Source organism: Lycorma delicatula, chromosome 13 (assembly GCF_047948215.1).
Source record: "Lycorma delicatula isolate Av1 chromosome 13, ASM4794821v1, whole genome shotgun sequence".
NCBI lineage: Eukaryota > Metazoa > Arthropoda > Insecta > Hemiptera > Fulgoridae > Lycorma > Lycorma delicatula.
The window spans coordinates 36,494,828-36,511,640 of record NC_134467.1 but is presented as its reverse complement, the minus strand read 5'-3'; the positions used below and the strand labels follow the sequence as shown (position 1 = coordinate 36,511,640).

The 16,813-nt window shown below is 28.4% G+C and overlaps 2 protein-coding genes across 10 annotated transcripts in view; one reads left to right on the top strand and one right to left on the bottom strand.

Annotated features, from left to right (window-relative positions):
• The window catches only part of Ns2 (nucleostemin 2), a 235,825-nt gene that overhangs the window by 205,407 nt on the left and 13,605 nt on the right, over nt 1–16,813 (bottom strand). The window lies entirely within an intron of this gene.
• LOC142333989 (aromatic-L-amino-acid decarboxylase-like) overlaps nt 1–16,813 on the top strand; it is a 39,713-nt gene that overhangs the window by 13,326 nt on the left and 9,574 nt on the right. The window contains exons 1-6 of one of the 2 annotated variants that reach the window (XM_075381654.1): nt 306–466; nt 6,522–6,731; nt 9,118–9,283; nt 12,156–12,217; nt 13,120–13,362; nt 14,546–15,091. In XM_075381654.1, coding sequence (XP_075237769.1) covers nt 6,531–6,731; nt 9,118–9,283; nt 12,156–12,217; nt 13,120–13,362; nt 14,546–15,091 — 1,218 coding nt within the window. In that variant the 5' untranslated portion in view covers nt 306–466; nt 6,522–6,530. Of the gene's footprint in view, nt 1–305; nt 467–6,521; nt 6,732–9,117; nt 9,284–12,155; nt 12,218–13,119; nt 13,363–14,545; nt 15,092–16,813 lie in introns of those variants that run through there. The other variant, XM_075381653.1, reaches the window with a different exon arrangement.

Sequence of the window (16,813 nt, the reverse complement as noted above, 5' to 3'; positions counted from 1 at the left end):
TGAAAAACATAATTTATAATTATATAAAAAAAATTATAAGTGAAGTGTAGTGTTTTAATTACGTCTTTTTTATTAATTATATTTAAAGAAAAATTATATATATATATATATATATGATAACAAATATTTTTATTTTATTTTATTTTTTTATTTTTTAAATTTATAAATAAATTTAAAAAATATATATATAATAAAACGCAACGAAATGAAGTTAATATATTTAATAATTAATATTTTTATAAACATTAAAAAGATAATATTAAATATTTTTATTAGTAAACATAATAATAATAATAATAACAACAGTAATATTACAAACAAAAATAATAATAATAATAATAAAATTAAAAATTATGTTAATACAAATCCATGTGAAAATGATAATATAATTACGGTTAGCTATACAATCAAACCGACGACACCAACAATAAATGAAAAGAAATTTTTTTCTAATACAATTATTTCGGTAAGTATTTTCTTAAATTATTAAATTTATACAAACATACAAAAATTATTATCATTTATAAATTATAAAATATTATATCCTTAGATAAATTCTTCGCATGAATAATGCATCTATTCTAAGATACTTCTTTATAGTTTACTATTTCGTTTTTTTAATTTTGAAGCAGCCCCAATAAGGTGGGAAGGGGGCAAACGCAAACATCATTATTTCCTCTTATCCATTTTTTTTTTTTTAGTTTATTTTCTCTGGTATTCTTCAGGGATGTACTACTTTTTGGATGAAATAACAAACTGTCCTTTCACAATGAATCTATTTTTTAATATAAAAATCTGGCCAAGATTTTATTTTGATAATAAATAATCATTGCTACCTTTTTTTTTTCTTCAGTCATTTGACTGGTTTGATGCAGCTCTCCAAGATTCCCTATCTAGTGCTAGTCGTTTCATTTCAGTATACCCTCTACATCCTACATCCCTAACAATTTGTTTTACATATTTCAAACGTGGCCTGCCTACACAATTTTCCCCTTCTACCTGTCCTTCCAATATTAAAGCGACTATTCCAGGATGCCTTAGTATGTGGCCTATAAGTCTGCCTCTTCTTTTAACTATATTTTTCCAAATGCTTCTTTCTTCATCTATTTGCCGCAATACCTCTTCATTTGTCACTTTATCCACCCATCTGATTTTTAACATTCTCCTATTCATTGCTATCATCAAATCTCTTATTAAAATATATTATCATGTCCAAAAATGATCTTTTTATTTAACCTCCGGGACGACCGTTAGGTATTGCTTCAGATGATAAGATGAATGATTTGTAGCGTGTATGAAAATGCCTAGCCTGACCCGGGATTCGAACCCAGGGCCACCGGATGAAAGACCGAGACACTACCGCTCGCGCCACGCAAGCCTCCTATAAATTATCAGTAACGAATTCGTGTAACGACATGCCGGTTTATTCAAATGGTAAACAGGTCGTCGCAAATAAGCTGATTTGCAAGTCGATAGGACTAAGATTCAAATCTTAGTAAAAGCAGTTACTTTTATACGGATTTGAATACTAGATCGTGGATACCGGTGTACTTTGACGGTTAGCGTTCAATTAACAAAACATCTAAGGAATGATCGACCTGAAACAATACAAGCGTTACACTTAATTTGCATTCATACATATCATCCTCATTCATCCTATGAAGCAATACCCTACGGTGGTTCCGTAGGCTAAACAGAAAAATAAAATTTGTGTAACACAAATTAAATGTTTTTGTGGATATTAAAACTGTTTGGTTTGATTCCTAACCTTCAAATCACTTTTAGGTTTCAAAAGAAAGCTACCTATTACTTAATGGATATCATGATTCGATTTCCGGAAAATTTCCACATATCTTCAGTTTCAAATTCTCTAGACCCCCAAAACCACCGTCAGTTCAAGAGTTTAAAAATATATATTTCACTTTCTTGTGGACACGATAACTGCCGTAATTTTGCGCCAATCACAATCAAATTGATACATAAAATATAACGACCCAAAATCTCGATCGAGTTCGTTAATAGGAAAAATCGGATTATGGGGAGGTGGAAATGGGGAGATTTTTTCGAAAAAATAAAATATCGCTATGACTTTCTTATTAAATATTTTTTTGGATAAGGATATTCTTTGGATAAGGGTCTAAAACTTACTAAGTAACATTTTTTGATATCAGAAGATGAAAAAAATGGGGTTTCGAAGACAAAAAAAATCATACCTCCCTTAAAAGCCACAGTATCAAATATCCTCTAAACATTACCTAAAAATTTCGTCTGAAACAATTTTTGATATGACCAACCCTTATAGTACGGGATGACCCAAATATTGCTGGAATTTTAAGAAGATGGGGTTTGTCGTATGCTAAACATGTGAAACTTTTTTTTCACATGCAACCATTATCGAAATTTGAAGTTTTTTCTTAACTTTAAAGTGGAAATCTTTTTTATCCCCTATTTAGCACCTCCATCTGATCTGGTGAAATCTACCTCCATCTTCCGGTGTCGAAAGGAATTTTTTTTTTTACATGTTAACCAATGAGCCGATAAAAAATATAAATTATAAAAATCAGAGCGCATGAAAATGGTTCTTGATTTTGGATATCCATAGGTAAATTACGACAAAATATATCGCTAAAAATTTAATTCACGAAATAGTTTTTATTTTTTTTTTGTCTTCAGTCATTTGACTGGTTTGATGCAGCTCTCCAAGATTCCCTATCTAGTGCTAGTCGTTTCATTTCAGTATACCCTCCACATCCTACATCCCTAACAATTTGTTTTACATATTCCAAACGTGGTCTGCCTACAGAATGTTTTCCTTCTACCTGTCCTTCCAATATTAAAGCGACTATTCCAGGATGCCTTAGTATGTGGCCTATAAGTCTGTCTCTTCTTTTAACTATATTTTTCCAAATGCTTCTTTCTTCATCTATCTGCCGCAATACCTCTTCATTTGTCACTTTATCCACCCATCTGATTTTTAACATTCTCCTATAGCACCGCATTTCAAAAGCTTCTAATCTTTTCTTCTCAGATACTCCGATCGTCCAAGTTTCACTTCCATATAAAGCGACACTCCAAACAAATACTTTCAAAAATCTTTTCTTGACATTTAAATTAATTTTTGATGTAAACAAATTATATTTCTTACTAAAGGCTCGTTTCGCTTGTGCTATTCGGCATTTTATATCGCTCCTGCTTCGTCCATCTTTAGTAATTCTACTTCCCAAATAAGTAGAATTATTTGGGAATAGTTTTTATAGGAAAAAGATAAATTTTTGCTTCTTTTCTATGAAAACATTGAGATGAATGTTGATTTTTTTATAACATTGTTATGTATTCAGCCGAATATGGGTATGGATTATATTCTTACGGTCTCCTATAATACATAATCAAAAGTTCTGGTTCTTGGAAATTTGGAGATATTTTTTATACGATTATTTATTTTTTTGCACTGATGTTCTTTCTTCCTTCTGATATTCTTACTTCCTCCAAAAAACCTTTGCGTTATAAATTATCATTCTTAAATTTCGTTCTATTCAATTATTCATCCTCCTTTATCATTACAAGTTTTCTTTTATCTGTTTTATATATATATATATATATATAGATATATATATATATATATATATATAGATATATATATATATATATATAGATATATATACAGACATATATATACAAGTTTTCTTTTATCTGTTTTATATATATATATATATATATATATATATCCTTTTAGTTGCCAAAAATTTATTTCTTTAGTCTTTATTAAGATTTATTGGGATCAAAAAGTTGTAATCATCATTTTCAAACGGCGTGTTACATAAATATGTTTATTTAATAAAATTTCTATGATATTTAAATTGAAACAAATTTTAAGTAAATTAAAAAAATAATAATAAAGCTGTTTTATAAAAAAAAAATAAAATAATAAAATAGAAAATTTCATTCTTCTTTAAATTTCGACTTTCTTTTTGTACCAATTTTTTTTCGTGATAAAGTAATTCATCACAGAAGCTTGCGAAACTTTTACGTGAGAATATAAAAATGGAAATTATATAGCGAATGAAAAATGTTATTCCTTACCGGGATTCGAATCAGGGACTTATAAATGAAAGACTGAGACGCTACCATACCACCACAAATAACTTTACTACTCATTTAATCTGAAAAACGAATTCAAAAGTTGAAATTAAAAAAAAAAAAATACTTTTCAAAGCTTCTTTAAAAAAAAAATGCGTATAAAAACGTTTATAGTTTGTAAAAAATGAAAAATTCAAGGGCTTTTTTAAAATGTGGATAAAAAAATCCCAGATGACTTTACAACCAAATCGTGTTTTTTAATCAGACTTTAATAAGACGCGATATAAATTAAAAAAATTATTATTTAATTAATTTTATTATTTTTCTTCATTTTCCCGGTAAAATTCATTTTAATGAATATGAATAATAATATTTAATGAATAAGAGATTAATATAAGAACTTGTTTATAATTGAGTATGCTTAAATATTATTATTAAACAACATGTACCGATAAAATTCAGATGACGCAATCCAAATCCAACCTAATCTAACTTAACTTCGGGATAACCGTTAGGTATTGCTTCAGAAGATGAGATGAATGATTTGTAGCGTGTGTGTAAATGCCATACCTGACCGGGATTCCAACCTGGGACCTCCGGACGAAAAGCCGAGACGCTACCATTCGCGTCACGGAGGCCGGCAACCTTTTTTTTAACCTCCGAAACCAATATTAGGTATTGCTTCAGAGTATGAGATGAATGATTTGTAGCGTGTGTGTAAATGCCATACCTGACTGGGATTCGAACCCGGCCCCTCCGGATGAAAGGCCGAAAAATCTAACTGTTTTTTAACCCCCCCTTACTCCACTACGCGCCGGACCCGCATTTAAGCATACAACAGCGTAGAGGGTGTCCTTTCTACTCTAACAGCCCTTCCCACCTACCGGCATGGCAAGTCGGGCTGCCGGTCGGATCTTTATTTTATATTATATTAGTAAGCAACCCATTAGAGTACCCCACTTCCTGTACAGTTTTTTAGCAGTGTTCCTATATGAGGCTATCCAGTTGTCATTATACAAAAAACTACCACAAGGGATCCCCGATCTCTCATCAAGAACGGGCCACCTCGAGGAACCGTTCTCTCCCGATCGAGGCTGCCCTCCCTAACTAAACACACGCACGGTTACACACGATCGAGGTCCCAATCACGGGATTTTGTTTTCGGTATTCTAGTTTCTCCACGTTTCCCCAGGCCTGCCTACCGGAAAGCATATAACCCATAGTCCTCTTAGAGGTCTTAGCCAAACTAAGACCACTCAAATGTAGCCACTTACTCACTTTTTGCACAGCGGCATTCACCGTATCTTCAACCTATGCTTCAATATAGCTGGCGACCAGTAGGGCCAAGTCGTCGGCATAGGTAACCGGTTCGACGTCTCCATCAAATTTAAGACGCAACAGCCCTTCAAAAGCAAGGTTCCACAAGACCGAGCCAATCTAACCTTGGAAGTCGAGAGTTACAGCGTTCAAGTCCTAGTAAAGCCAGTTATTTTTACACGGATTTGAATACTAGATCCTGGATACCGGTGTTCTTTGGTGGTTGGGTTTCAATTAACCACACATCTCAGGAATGGTGGAACTGAGAATGTAAAAGACTACACTTCATTTACACTCATACATATCATCCTCATTCATCTTCTGAAAAATTATCTAAACAGTAGTTACCGTTGGCTAAACAGGAAAAAAAAGAAAGAGCCAATCTAACCTAAGATAACCCAACCCAACCAAACCCAGTACTCGCCAACCGCTGCGCCACCTACCAGTTAGTTAATCACATGTAGTTTTAGAATTATGTATTTTAATTTTTTTTTTATTCTTTATTACATTTACGAATTACCCAGTTTTTTAAATATTTTAATTTTTAAACACTTTTTTCAAATTACAAACTGAAAACAATATTTATAATATGAAAAACTTGAATTAAAATTTCATCTTAATTTAAACGTTAATTCTAAAAATTAATATAATATTTTTGGCAAACTGTTAAGTAAGAGAGAAATTATTGTCGTAAAATTTTACATTAAAATTACATATAACATGTCCATCTTCAATTTATAAAAAAAAAATTGATTCAATACGGGGAAAAAAATTTCAAACACATCAAAAAATTGTAACTATGTAGAGCCATACTTCATTTGTACACCTCCTATCCCTCAGTTGAAATATGCATAATGTACTATTATATATTTTTTTCTTATTATAATATGCACAAAAATTTCAACTTCATGAATCGAGAAAAATTAAAAAAGGGGGTTTTCAACTTACTAACCACATTGTAAACCCTTAAAATCTGAATAAAATTAAAGAGTAAAAATTTTTATTACTAACAAATATACAAAATTATTAATTTTCAATTTTTTTTTTGTATAAATCCTTTTTTTTACACACACAAAGTTTTTAACAACAATAATCTGATATTAATTACAATGAATTGTTTTTTCCAGCCTAAAATAATGGACGGAGAAGAATTTAGAATACGTGGTAAAGAGTTAATCGATTATATGGTCGATTACCAGAATAATATAGGTAAAAGAAGAGTAACACCAGATGTTAAACCAGGTTACCTTCAACCGTTATTACCGACTGAAGCGCCAATGACACCAGAAAAATTTGAAGATGTTATGGAAGATTTTGAATCTAAAATATTAAAAGGGGTAAGTAAAATATAATATTTATTTTATTTCATGTGCAGACATACAGTGTAGAGTGTAAGGGGGAGATGATAAAGAGGAAGAGAGAATAAAGATTAAAAAAAAAAAATTAATAAATAATGAAATCGAAACTAAAATCAAAGCAATCGATAATTTTTAAACAACTATTTATAATAAAAACATGGTTTTACTATAAAGTAACAATATGTCATTAATTCAAACATATTAAAGATATTTATACAAACCTAACCACAGTTAAATGAGTGATTTTTTGCAGCTCCTTTTTAAAAATTGTAAACCTAACTGGGATTCAAAATCAAAAGTTTTAGGGTGGATGAAAATCAGACCCCCTACATGGAAGTCAGGATACCAGGAATAAAAAGAAGTTTCAATTACCTTATCCCTTCCAATTACTATGTTCAATGTAAAGTACTACAAATTCTAAAAAAAAAATGTATTTTTTAATAATTATCAACAGCTAACTTATATGAATTATATATATATACACACGCACAATTTAATTAATTATAATATTAAATTTATTAACCAATGAATATGTTTCAAAGAAATAAATAAAATATTTCTTATAAACAAGGTAAACCTACAAAGTATATTTTTCAAAATAACATTTGAACTTCGCATTATATATAAAACTAAATGCAATTAATAATATCATATTATATGTATAAGAAAAACCACCAGATTTTTCATTACGAGGTTTTCAGAACACTTTAATAATGACAAAAGAGGAAATAAAAAATTTTCAATATAACCGACCACCTTATAAAAAAAATAAGCATACAATTACAGATTCATATAATAATTAGAAGGTAATGGAAATACATAAAAATAATAGAAAAAATTAATGTAGTAGAAAGATATTACATCGTAGATATAAAAGTAAATATAAACTTAATGAATAAACAAACAGAATATGATAGTTGATTATATAAATTGGTAGAACTGTTATCATAATCTATCAAATATTTTAATAAGAATTGCTCAAAGAGCTACATACCATGGTATATAAAGAAGTTTTTTAATCTTAATTGACAAAACATGATATACTGATTTAATTTATGTGCGATTTATAATTTTACAATGCTAATCATGAAGTGAATACTTCGAAACCGTTCAGTTGGTAAATGTTCTTAATACAATGTATACTGTGGTTTTAATATTATAATTACTTAAATTATATTAGTCAATACAGTGATTGATAAACTGTTAAAAAATATATAAATATATATTTCCTCTCTAGCGAGCAAAAATACGTGAATAATGCATAGTTTTCCTACAAAAAAAAAAAGGTTTTTTCCTACAAAAATTTATTGTCTTCAACCATCTATCACAGCTTCTTTTTTTTTTAAAGATGTTTATAAATAAAATAATTAAAGGATCAAGATAAACTACGTACAATTCCTTTTACTTACAATGACATTTAATGGAAAAGACAAGTATAGGATCACTTGTAATGAAAAAGATTCATTTTTGGGATGGAGACAATGAACGCTTTTTTCTTAAATTTTAATTTAATAAAAATAATAATAATAAAAGTAGGGTTTATTATTTATGATAGGGTTTGTTTAATAATAATAATAAAAGTAGAGTTATTATTTTAGTAAGACGAAGTATCATTGAGGCATGTGAGAACTTGTAAGTACCTTGGCTCTATATTATCACAGGATCAAAATAGCAGAAAAGACATAAATCATTGTATAGCTTTGATACGGATGACTATCCAGACGTGCAATTCTTTGCGGTATTCTGAAGGGATATGAAAAGCAATTAAGTATAGGTTGTACAAGAACGTTATTGAGAGAATTTTATCGTACAGACAAGCTTGGGGCATTATAAAGAGATGGGGCAGGTTGTTGTAGAGATGCATGTGCTGCACAGGAGTCGTGGAGGTTCTACAATGCATACATAAGCAATGACGAGATAAGAAGAAAAATCGGGGGTAACCAGTACAGTGATTTTTGTTTTGGAGAGAACACGATTATAATGATATGGGCATTTTCAGATAATGTATATTATCTGAAATAAATAAGAAAATAGTATAGATGGCGTAGGAGGATGTTGGAATGGACTCCAGGAGAGAGGAGGAAATGTGGATGACCTACAAAGGAGTGAATGTCTGGAGTGATGGAGGCAATGGAGAGTAGGAACTTGGAGGAAAGTTGGCAGGATAGAAGATTTGCTGATTGGAAAGTGGGAGATGTCCTTTATAGCTATAAATACTCGACTACAAGAAGATAATAAAAAACCTGAAAACGTTTTTTCACAGTTAGTAAATATTAAATCAAAATTTAATATAAAATATTTTTATTTTTCTGATTAATAACAAACTTTTTTTCTATTTATAATTATTATTATTTTACTTTTACAGATGGTACAATGGAATCATCCAAGGTTCCATGCATATTTTCCAGCTGGAAATTCATACCCAAGTATTATAGGAGATATGTTATCTGATATGATTAACTGTATTGGTTTTTCATGGGCATCCGGACCGTCATGTACAGAATTAGAAATTATTGTAATGGACTGGTATGGTAAGTAAAGAAAAAAAATATTCTTATTATTTAGCCCCTTTAGTTTACAGTATAAGGTCATTTACCGCAACCCGAAAACACCACTTTCCTGTGTCAAACACATCATCATCAAAAACTGTTACAAAATACATGTATATATAAACAAAAAATATAAATCAATAAAAAAAGTAGATGAATTAAAAAAATAACTTTTTTTTTTTGCAAATATAACATCACAAAAAAATAATAAAATAAATGGATAAAGAATAGGGGAAAAACAAAAGAAACATATTTTGGATAAAAAGATAAACTGAATTATCTTACACCTTGTTATTTCTTAATAACACATGAAACATTTCATGTAACAACATCCTGTAAATTGAACGTGAGGCGTGAAATCAGACTTAATAAAATATTTACCATTGATTACTTTAAAGCGAGAGAATATTGGATGAAATTTACTATACACATTTAAACCTTTATAAAACGAATATGATAACAGCACAAATGTAGCATTAAAAAATGCTTTGTGTAACTTGAGATTTGAACCCAGAACCATCCAAATGAATGGAAGGTTGACGTATATTCTCTATATACTGTTGGCATTTATTAATAGTTAACACTAAAGCAGCCAATCCCACCCAAAAAATACAAACTTAAAATTAAAAATATATGATAAAAAGCAAAAAAAAAATTAAGTAATTTTAATTAGATAAAAAATAAAGTAAGAATTATATATTTCACAGTAAACTAAATAGAAAGTAAATACCAAGCTTGTGTGTGTGTGTGTGTGTGTGTGTGTTTTTGTAGACATAAAAGTATTTTTAAATTACATTCATATTGCATCATTTTACCAAATAATAATTAATGATAACTGGCTTTACTCCATCTAGTGGCAAACACATGAACTAAAAGAACAAATTAAAATTATTATACAACATTATTTAAACATTACTTTATAAATTAAATTACTAGTCAACAAATAATAATTACATTTTATTTAATAATATCTTATTATATACAACATATATTTATATTATCTATTAAAATAATTATCTTCATTGCATAAAATAAGAAACATGTTTAATAAATTACTAGAAAGAGTACCATCATTAAATTAAACATCAGATAGTGAAATACACCTACATTAATTAATATAAAATAATTATAAAAATAAAAACTTCAACAAAAAAAAAATCAATAATAATAATAAATTAATAAATAAATATAATTTTTAATTCTATTATAGAAACTATAATGTAAAAACAAATCATTAATTAAATATTCCTATAAAATTAAATAAATTTATTGTTAAGAACTATTATTTTTCATTATTAATAAATAAAAGAAATAAAATTTAAATATATGTAATTAAATTAAAATAAAACAAAACAACGAAATTTATTTTTAGATTTAGAAATTCAATTTATAAAAATATCTGTGATGAAGAACATGTTAACCATTACTCAAACTGGATAGCCAGTTTGTTGTATCTCGTTCTTAATGCTCTACCACTAACCGACTCAAAACGCAAATACTACTTGTTAATATTAAAGACATTACAATAACCTTTTTTTAAATATTATTTATTATTTTAAACCTTTTTTTATAACTTTTTTTTTTTTAATACTGACACTGCTTTTTTTTTAAAACTTCATACCAGTGACACACTGATGATTACTATTGGTATCCTCAAATGGCGAAAATCATTTCTTACAAACAGAACGATCATTCTTAAGAACAAGCATCATGTGTCAAACAAGAAGAGAGTTTTCTGTTGCCTTTCTCAACTGATGATTACTATTGGTATCCTGAAATGGCGAAAATCATTTCTTACAAACAGAACGATCATTCTTAAGAACAAGCATCATGTGTCAAACAAGAAGAGAGTTTTCTGTTGCCATTCTCAAATATACTGCTTTATATTACCATACAATTGATATTCAGTCCAGTAAGTTTACTACGTTTATCACACAAAATGGCTGTGAATCATTATTGCTTTAAAAAAAAGCAACTTTCACTTTCTCCGCTCTTTTAAACCACTTATACTTAACTATGTTATCTACCTTTAATCAGGGATGCACTTGTAAATTTTCCAAAAATACAAATTTATTTTGAAATTTACACAACACAAAGCAAAACCTAATTTTTTAAATCATATGCTTAACTTTTTTCATGAACAACATTTTTAGTGACTTTATTTTGCCACCACTTGCCTAGAATATCCAAAAACAAGAACCGTTTTCATGTGATCTAATTTTTATTATTTACAACACTGTCCTTTATAGCACACCATTTAAGGAAGTGATAATATCTTTCATTAAGATATATGATAATAATGAATACTTTGTTAAAATAAAACGTACGTCAGACTAAGTTTAAGAAACATTTATGTGGCAGGATAATTTTTTATTTCTCTCAAAAGCAGTACCGGAATGGCATTTCAGCACCAGTGCACCCTCAATCACTCTCTCTCTCTTTTTTTTCTGTTTAGCCTCTGGAACCCACCATAAGGTATTACTTCAGAGGATGATATGTTTGAATGTAAATTAAGTGTAGTCTTGTACAGTCTGAAGTAGACCATTCCTGAGATGTGTGGTTAATTGAAACTCAACCACCAAAGAACACCGGTATCCAAAATCTAGAATTCAAATCTGTATTAACTGCCTTTACTAGGATTTGAACCTTAGAACTTCAACTTCAAAATCGGTTGATTTGCAATGAGTTCACCACTAGACCAACCTGATGGGATACCAGTGCATCCTTGTCTTTTAACATCAAAACTGCACCTAATTTTATCTAATATTAACATAATAATATATAGTTAAATATTAAAAGTGAGTAAATTAATTACAATTATTATTATTTTAATTTTTTTTTTTTTTTGTTTTAGCAAAAGCTCTGGGATTACCACAGAAATTTTTGTCAACAGATAAAGGAGGAGGTGTCATACAGGTAAAGTCATTATTAAGATTTCTTCATTTTTAACAATACTTTACATTAAAAATAAATATTAATCTTTAGATCACTATAACCAGTAATTTCTTGTTTTAACAATTCCTAATCATTTTTATTTTTATTCACTTTTTCAATCTATTATTATTATTATTATTATATTTACGGAATAATACACCTTTTACATCCTTTCTCTAAGTCTAATTTATTCTTCTTTATGAAATTTACTTCCTAGATCACAGAATTCATTAATTTCTTTAATATAACATTCAAAGAGCTACATTCAATTCGTGACAAAATTTGAAATTTAATTTCTCTTTTATTTTGAATTATATCAGTTGAATGATTTGATGATTTTCTTCATTTCTTTCTGATCTATACAAATCTTTTAGCTTCAACTGATTGATTTACAATATTCTACATCACTAATGAACTATTTTATATCTTCTTCATCATCACTCTAACCTAACCTGAATAACTTTCTACTGGCCCAAAAACCTAGTACGTAAACCTTTTCGATCCCTCCCCATTAATAATATATATATTTTTTTTTTATATTATATTTCAACTGCCTCTATTTTTTTCCTTTTTCATACATTACATGTTTCACTATCAAGAAGCATTCTACTTTAAAAGGATTTTTTCAAAAATCTCTTTCTAATTCTACAATCAATATTTCATAATAACAAACTGTATATGCATGAAAAAAAATCACAATAAAGGGATGAAAAAAGGTAAAAATACTTCATATTTTATAATTTTGCTATTTATAATAACAAAATTCGACCACTTCTGATAACATTGTGTTCTCTTAATTCCTCATTACCCTTATTTTTTTTCACATTTTTACCACCTTTGTTTTAAACAATTATAAATTTATATACTATTTTATATGTTTCCAGGGATCAGCAAGCGATATTGTAATGGTTGTATTATTAGCTGCAAGACACAATGCATTAGAAGCATTAAAAAAAGAATATAACGTTGAAGACGAAAGAAAAGCAGAATTGCTACCATTATTAGTAGCATATTGTAGTAAAGAATCACATTCTTGCGTTGAAAAAGCAGCAAAGTTATGTCTTGTTAAATTACAAACATTGGATGTAACTGATGATGGAAGTGTTTCACCAGAAACATTAGAAAAGGTATTTTATTTTATAAATATTAAAATCTCACTAAAAATATCTTGTCTGTTTCCTGAAGAGGGTAATTCACGATGAGTGGCAAAATGAATGGGATCCTACCATGAACAATAAACTTTGCCCGATTAAAAACAGTGTATCAGCATAAAGTTCCTCATGCAGAAATAACCATCGAGAGGAAGTTATTATCTGCCGTTTACGAATAGGGCACACTAGGCTCACTCATTGATATGCAATGACGTAAACGGATGCAACCCTTTGTGCTCGCTGTGACTGCCAAACTACCAGAGCAACACATTCTTGTAGATTGTAGATTGTTATACGGCATTACATTAAAAGTTTAACCTAGGGGCTAACATGCAAACTACTCTAGGGGATAATGAAATATTGTTACCTCATGTTTTACAATTTCTTAGGGCCATCCATTTACATTCAAATATTTGAATTACTGTAGTGAGTTTCAGCTGTTCATGCCAATTGCAGTATGAATGCAAAGTTATTGCACATTTTTATTTATTACAACACATATATTGTGTCTGAGCGATGACAACGCAAAAGCGTTTTTCACCCACAAAAACAAAAATAAAAAATAATTAAATTAGGGATTAAAGATTTAAATGGAAGAAATTATGCCATTTAATAATTTTTTTTTTCAAAACGAAAAGAAAATTCTTTGTATGTCGTAAAACATTTGAAGGCAACTGATGCTGCACCATAGCAAAACTCCTAAACACACAGCATTATGAGTCAACGAGGTTATTAACAAAGAAAGACGAAACACAAAGTTCTATGTCCTAATCTCTTGATCTGAATCTTTGATTTCTTTTTTATCCTGGAAATTCACCAGGAAGATCAACATTTTGAAACTTTTCATAATATCCAAAACCATATGACAAAGACTAGATAAAATGACCCTACTCAAGGAGTTATAGCACTGCAAGTAAAAACACAATCTCTGACAATGTGTAGCTTCTCAAAGAAATTAAATTAAAGAGTTATAATCTTTTGATTACAGAACTGAGTTTTAGAAAGAAAAAAAATCTGTTTACTTTTCTTCCACAAATTTCTATTTCTATTTAATACATACATATACAATGATCTAATATCTTTATTTAAGAATAGACATTTCAAATAATATATTAACAAATAAATCAAAGATTAATAAAAAAATAATAATCTTTTTCAGGCAATGGCAGAAGACGAAGCGAAAGGACTTAAACCATTTTTTTATTCATCGATATTAGGATCAACAAGTCAAACAGCATTTGATAATTTAACAGAATTAGGCCCAGTTTGTAGAAAACGACCAGATTATTTTTGGTTACATGTGGATGGTGCATATGCTGGTAGTTCATTCATTTGTCCTGAAATGAGACCATTAATGAACGGTATCGAATATGCTAATTCATTTAATACGAATCCAAACAAATGGTTATTAACAGTTTTCGATGCAGCAGCATTATGGGTAGATGATCGAATAAAATTGACGTCCGGTTTAATAGTCGACCCATTATATTTAAAACACGAATATGAACAATGCGGTTTTATTGATAGAAGACATTGGCATATACCATTAAGTAGAAGATTTCGTGCGTTAAAATTATGGTTTGTGTTCAGGTTATATGGTATCTGTGGATTACAAGAATATATAAGAAATCATATAAAACAAGCAAAATATTTTGAATCTCTCGTTCGTGAAGATGATCGTTTTGAAGTACTTAATATAGTTCGAGTAAGTAAATACTATTTTATTAATTTAAATACTTTAATTAATAGTTAATAAATTAATTTTTTTTTATTATGAAAATCATATTTACTTTTTCATAAAATTGCACATACAAATACAGTATTGTGTATACAATATACATAAAACACTCTTATCACTACGGAGTTCCTTGCAGAAATAACCATCGAGAGGAGAGGTTATTATCTTCTGTTTAATGAACATTGCACACTAGGCTAACACACGGATATATGATGATGTAAATGGAGCAGTACATTAACGTAAACACACATTAGTACATTACATTACAACATTAACACAACACATCATATGCCTTGTGTTAATGTAGTAATGTGTTCTAATAGAGTAATACTGTAAATTATTTTACAGTATTTTGAATTCAAATCAGTCACTACAGTACTGTATTTTCTAATTAGTTTATAGAGGAGAATGCTTAAAAGACTGTATAATAGAGTAGTTTATTATACAGAAAAAAATATTTTAAAATGAAATCCAGATGCAAAAATTTAAGTACTGTAAATATGTACTCGGTACTTTATTTTATACTCAGTATTTTTATTTTTCTACATTTTATTTTATTACTAAATATTCTCAATTTTAACTGAAACATTCGATAATATTTTAATAGTTATAATATTAACTCAATTGGGATTTTTGTTTTTTGTTTATCACTTATCTTCAAACTAACAACGACTTATAACTTGTAAAGTAATATTCTATACGTTTTCTCCGAACGACCATATTGTAGCAGGGTCATACTGTAATTTCATATAACATAAGAACTAACAACGCAACACAATAAAATAATGAGATTTACAAGCACACAGAATTTGATAAAACCAATTTATTATACAATAAACTCAATCTATATCAAATGAACTATTTAATTATTTACTTAAAAGGTTTTCTAATCATTTTAAAGCAGAAACTTTAATAGTAGTTTCTGTAAAAATAGTTAGTAATATTACTTGATATTCCATTGAAAAACTTGCTAACAATTATCACCAAAAGGCTTTTTGAAGAAGAGGTTCATTATCTTATAAAATGGAGTTGTTTATCAATTTGAAATGTCAAAAAGTACCATATTCGTATTTAACATACAAACGGCAGAAATAAATTCTGAATTTACTCCACCGATCCGATGAAATTAATAAAAAAACAAATTTATATAGATCTGAAATCACTCTGATTTCAAATTATGACTAGCATTTTAGGATAACAGTACAACCACAACCTATAGATTATATAACGGTAAAATAATTTACATATAATTAAAAAAATTGTAAGAAATAAAATGAATAATACAAATATACCATTAAAAAATTTAATTATTAGTTTTAACATCAGAATAATCTTTACTATTAAAAAAAAAAAAATATTTGGATAAACTGTACATTGGAAATTATCTATAAAGAAAATAATAAGCATGAATATTACTCAAGATTTTTTATGGTTTAATTTGCATAAAATAAAATTTAATAAGTCCTGAAAATAAACATTTAAGACTTATTTAAACAAAACATATATGTACTAATTAACAAACAAACATGACAAAATATTTATCACGACTTGTACAAAGGGATAAAACACGTAAATAGCACTTAATTTATTTAAAATAAATAAAGTAACTAAAACTAATAATAATAATAATAATCATCCATTCCTGTTGTGCAAAGAAACTGTTAAGTCATTTAAACTAGTTACTTAAAT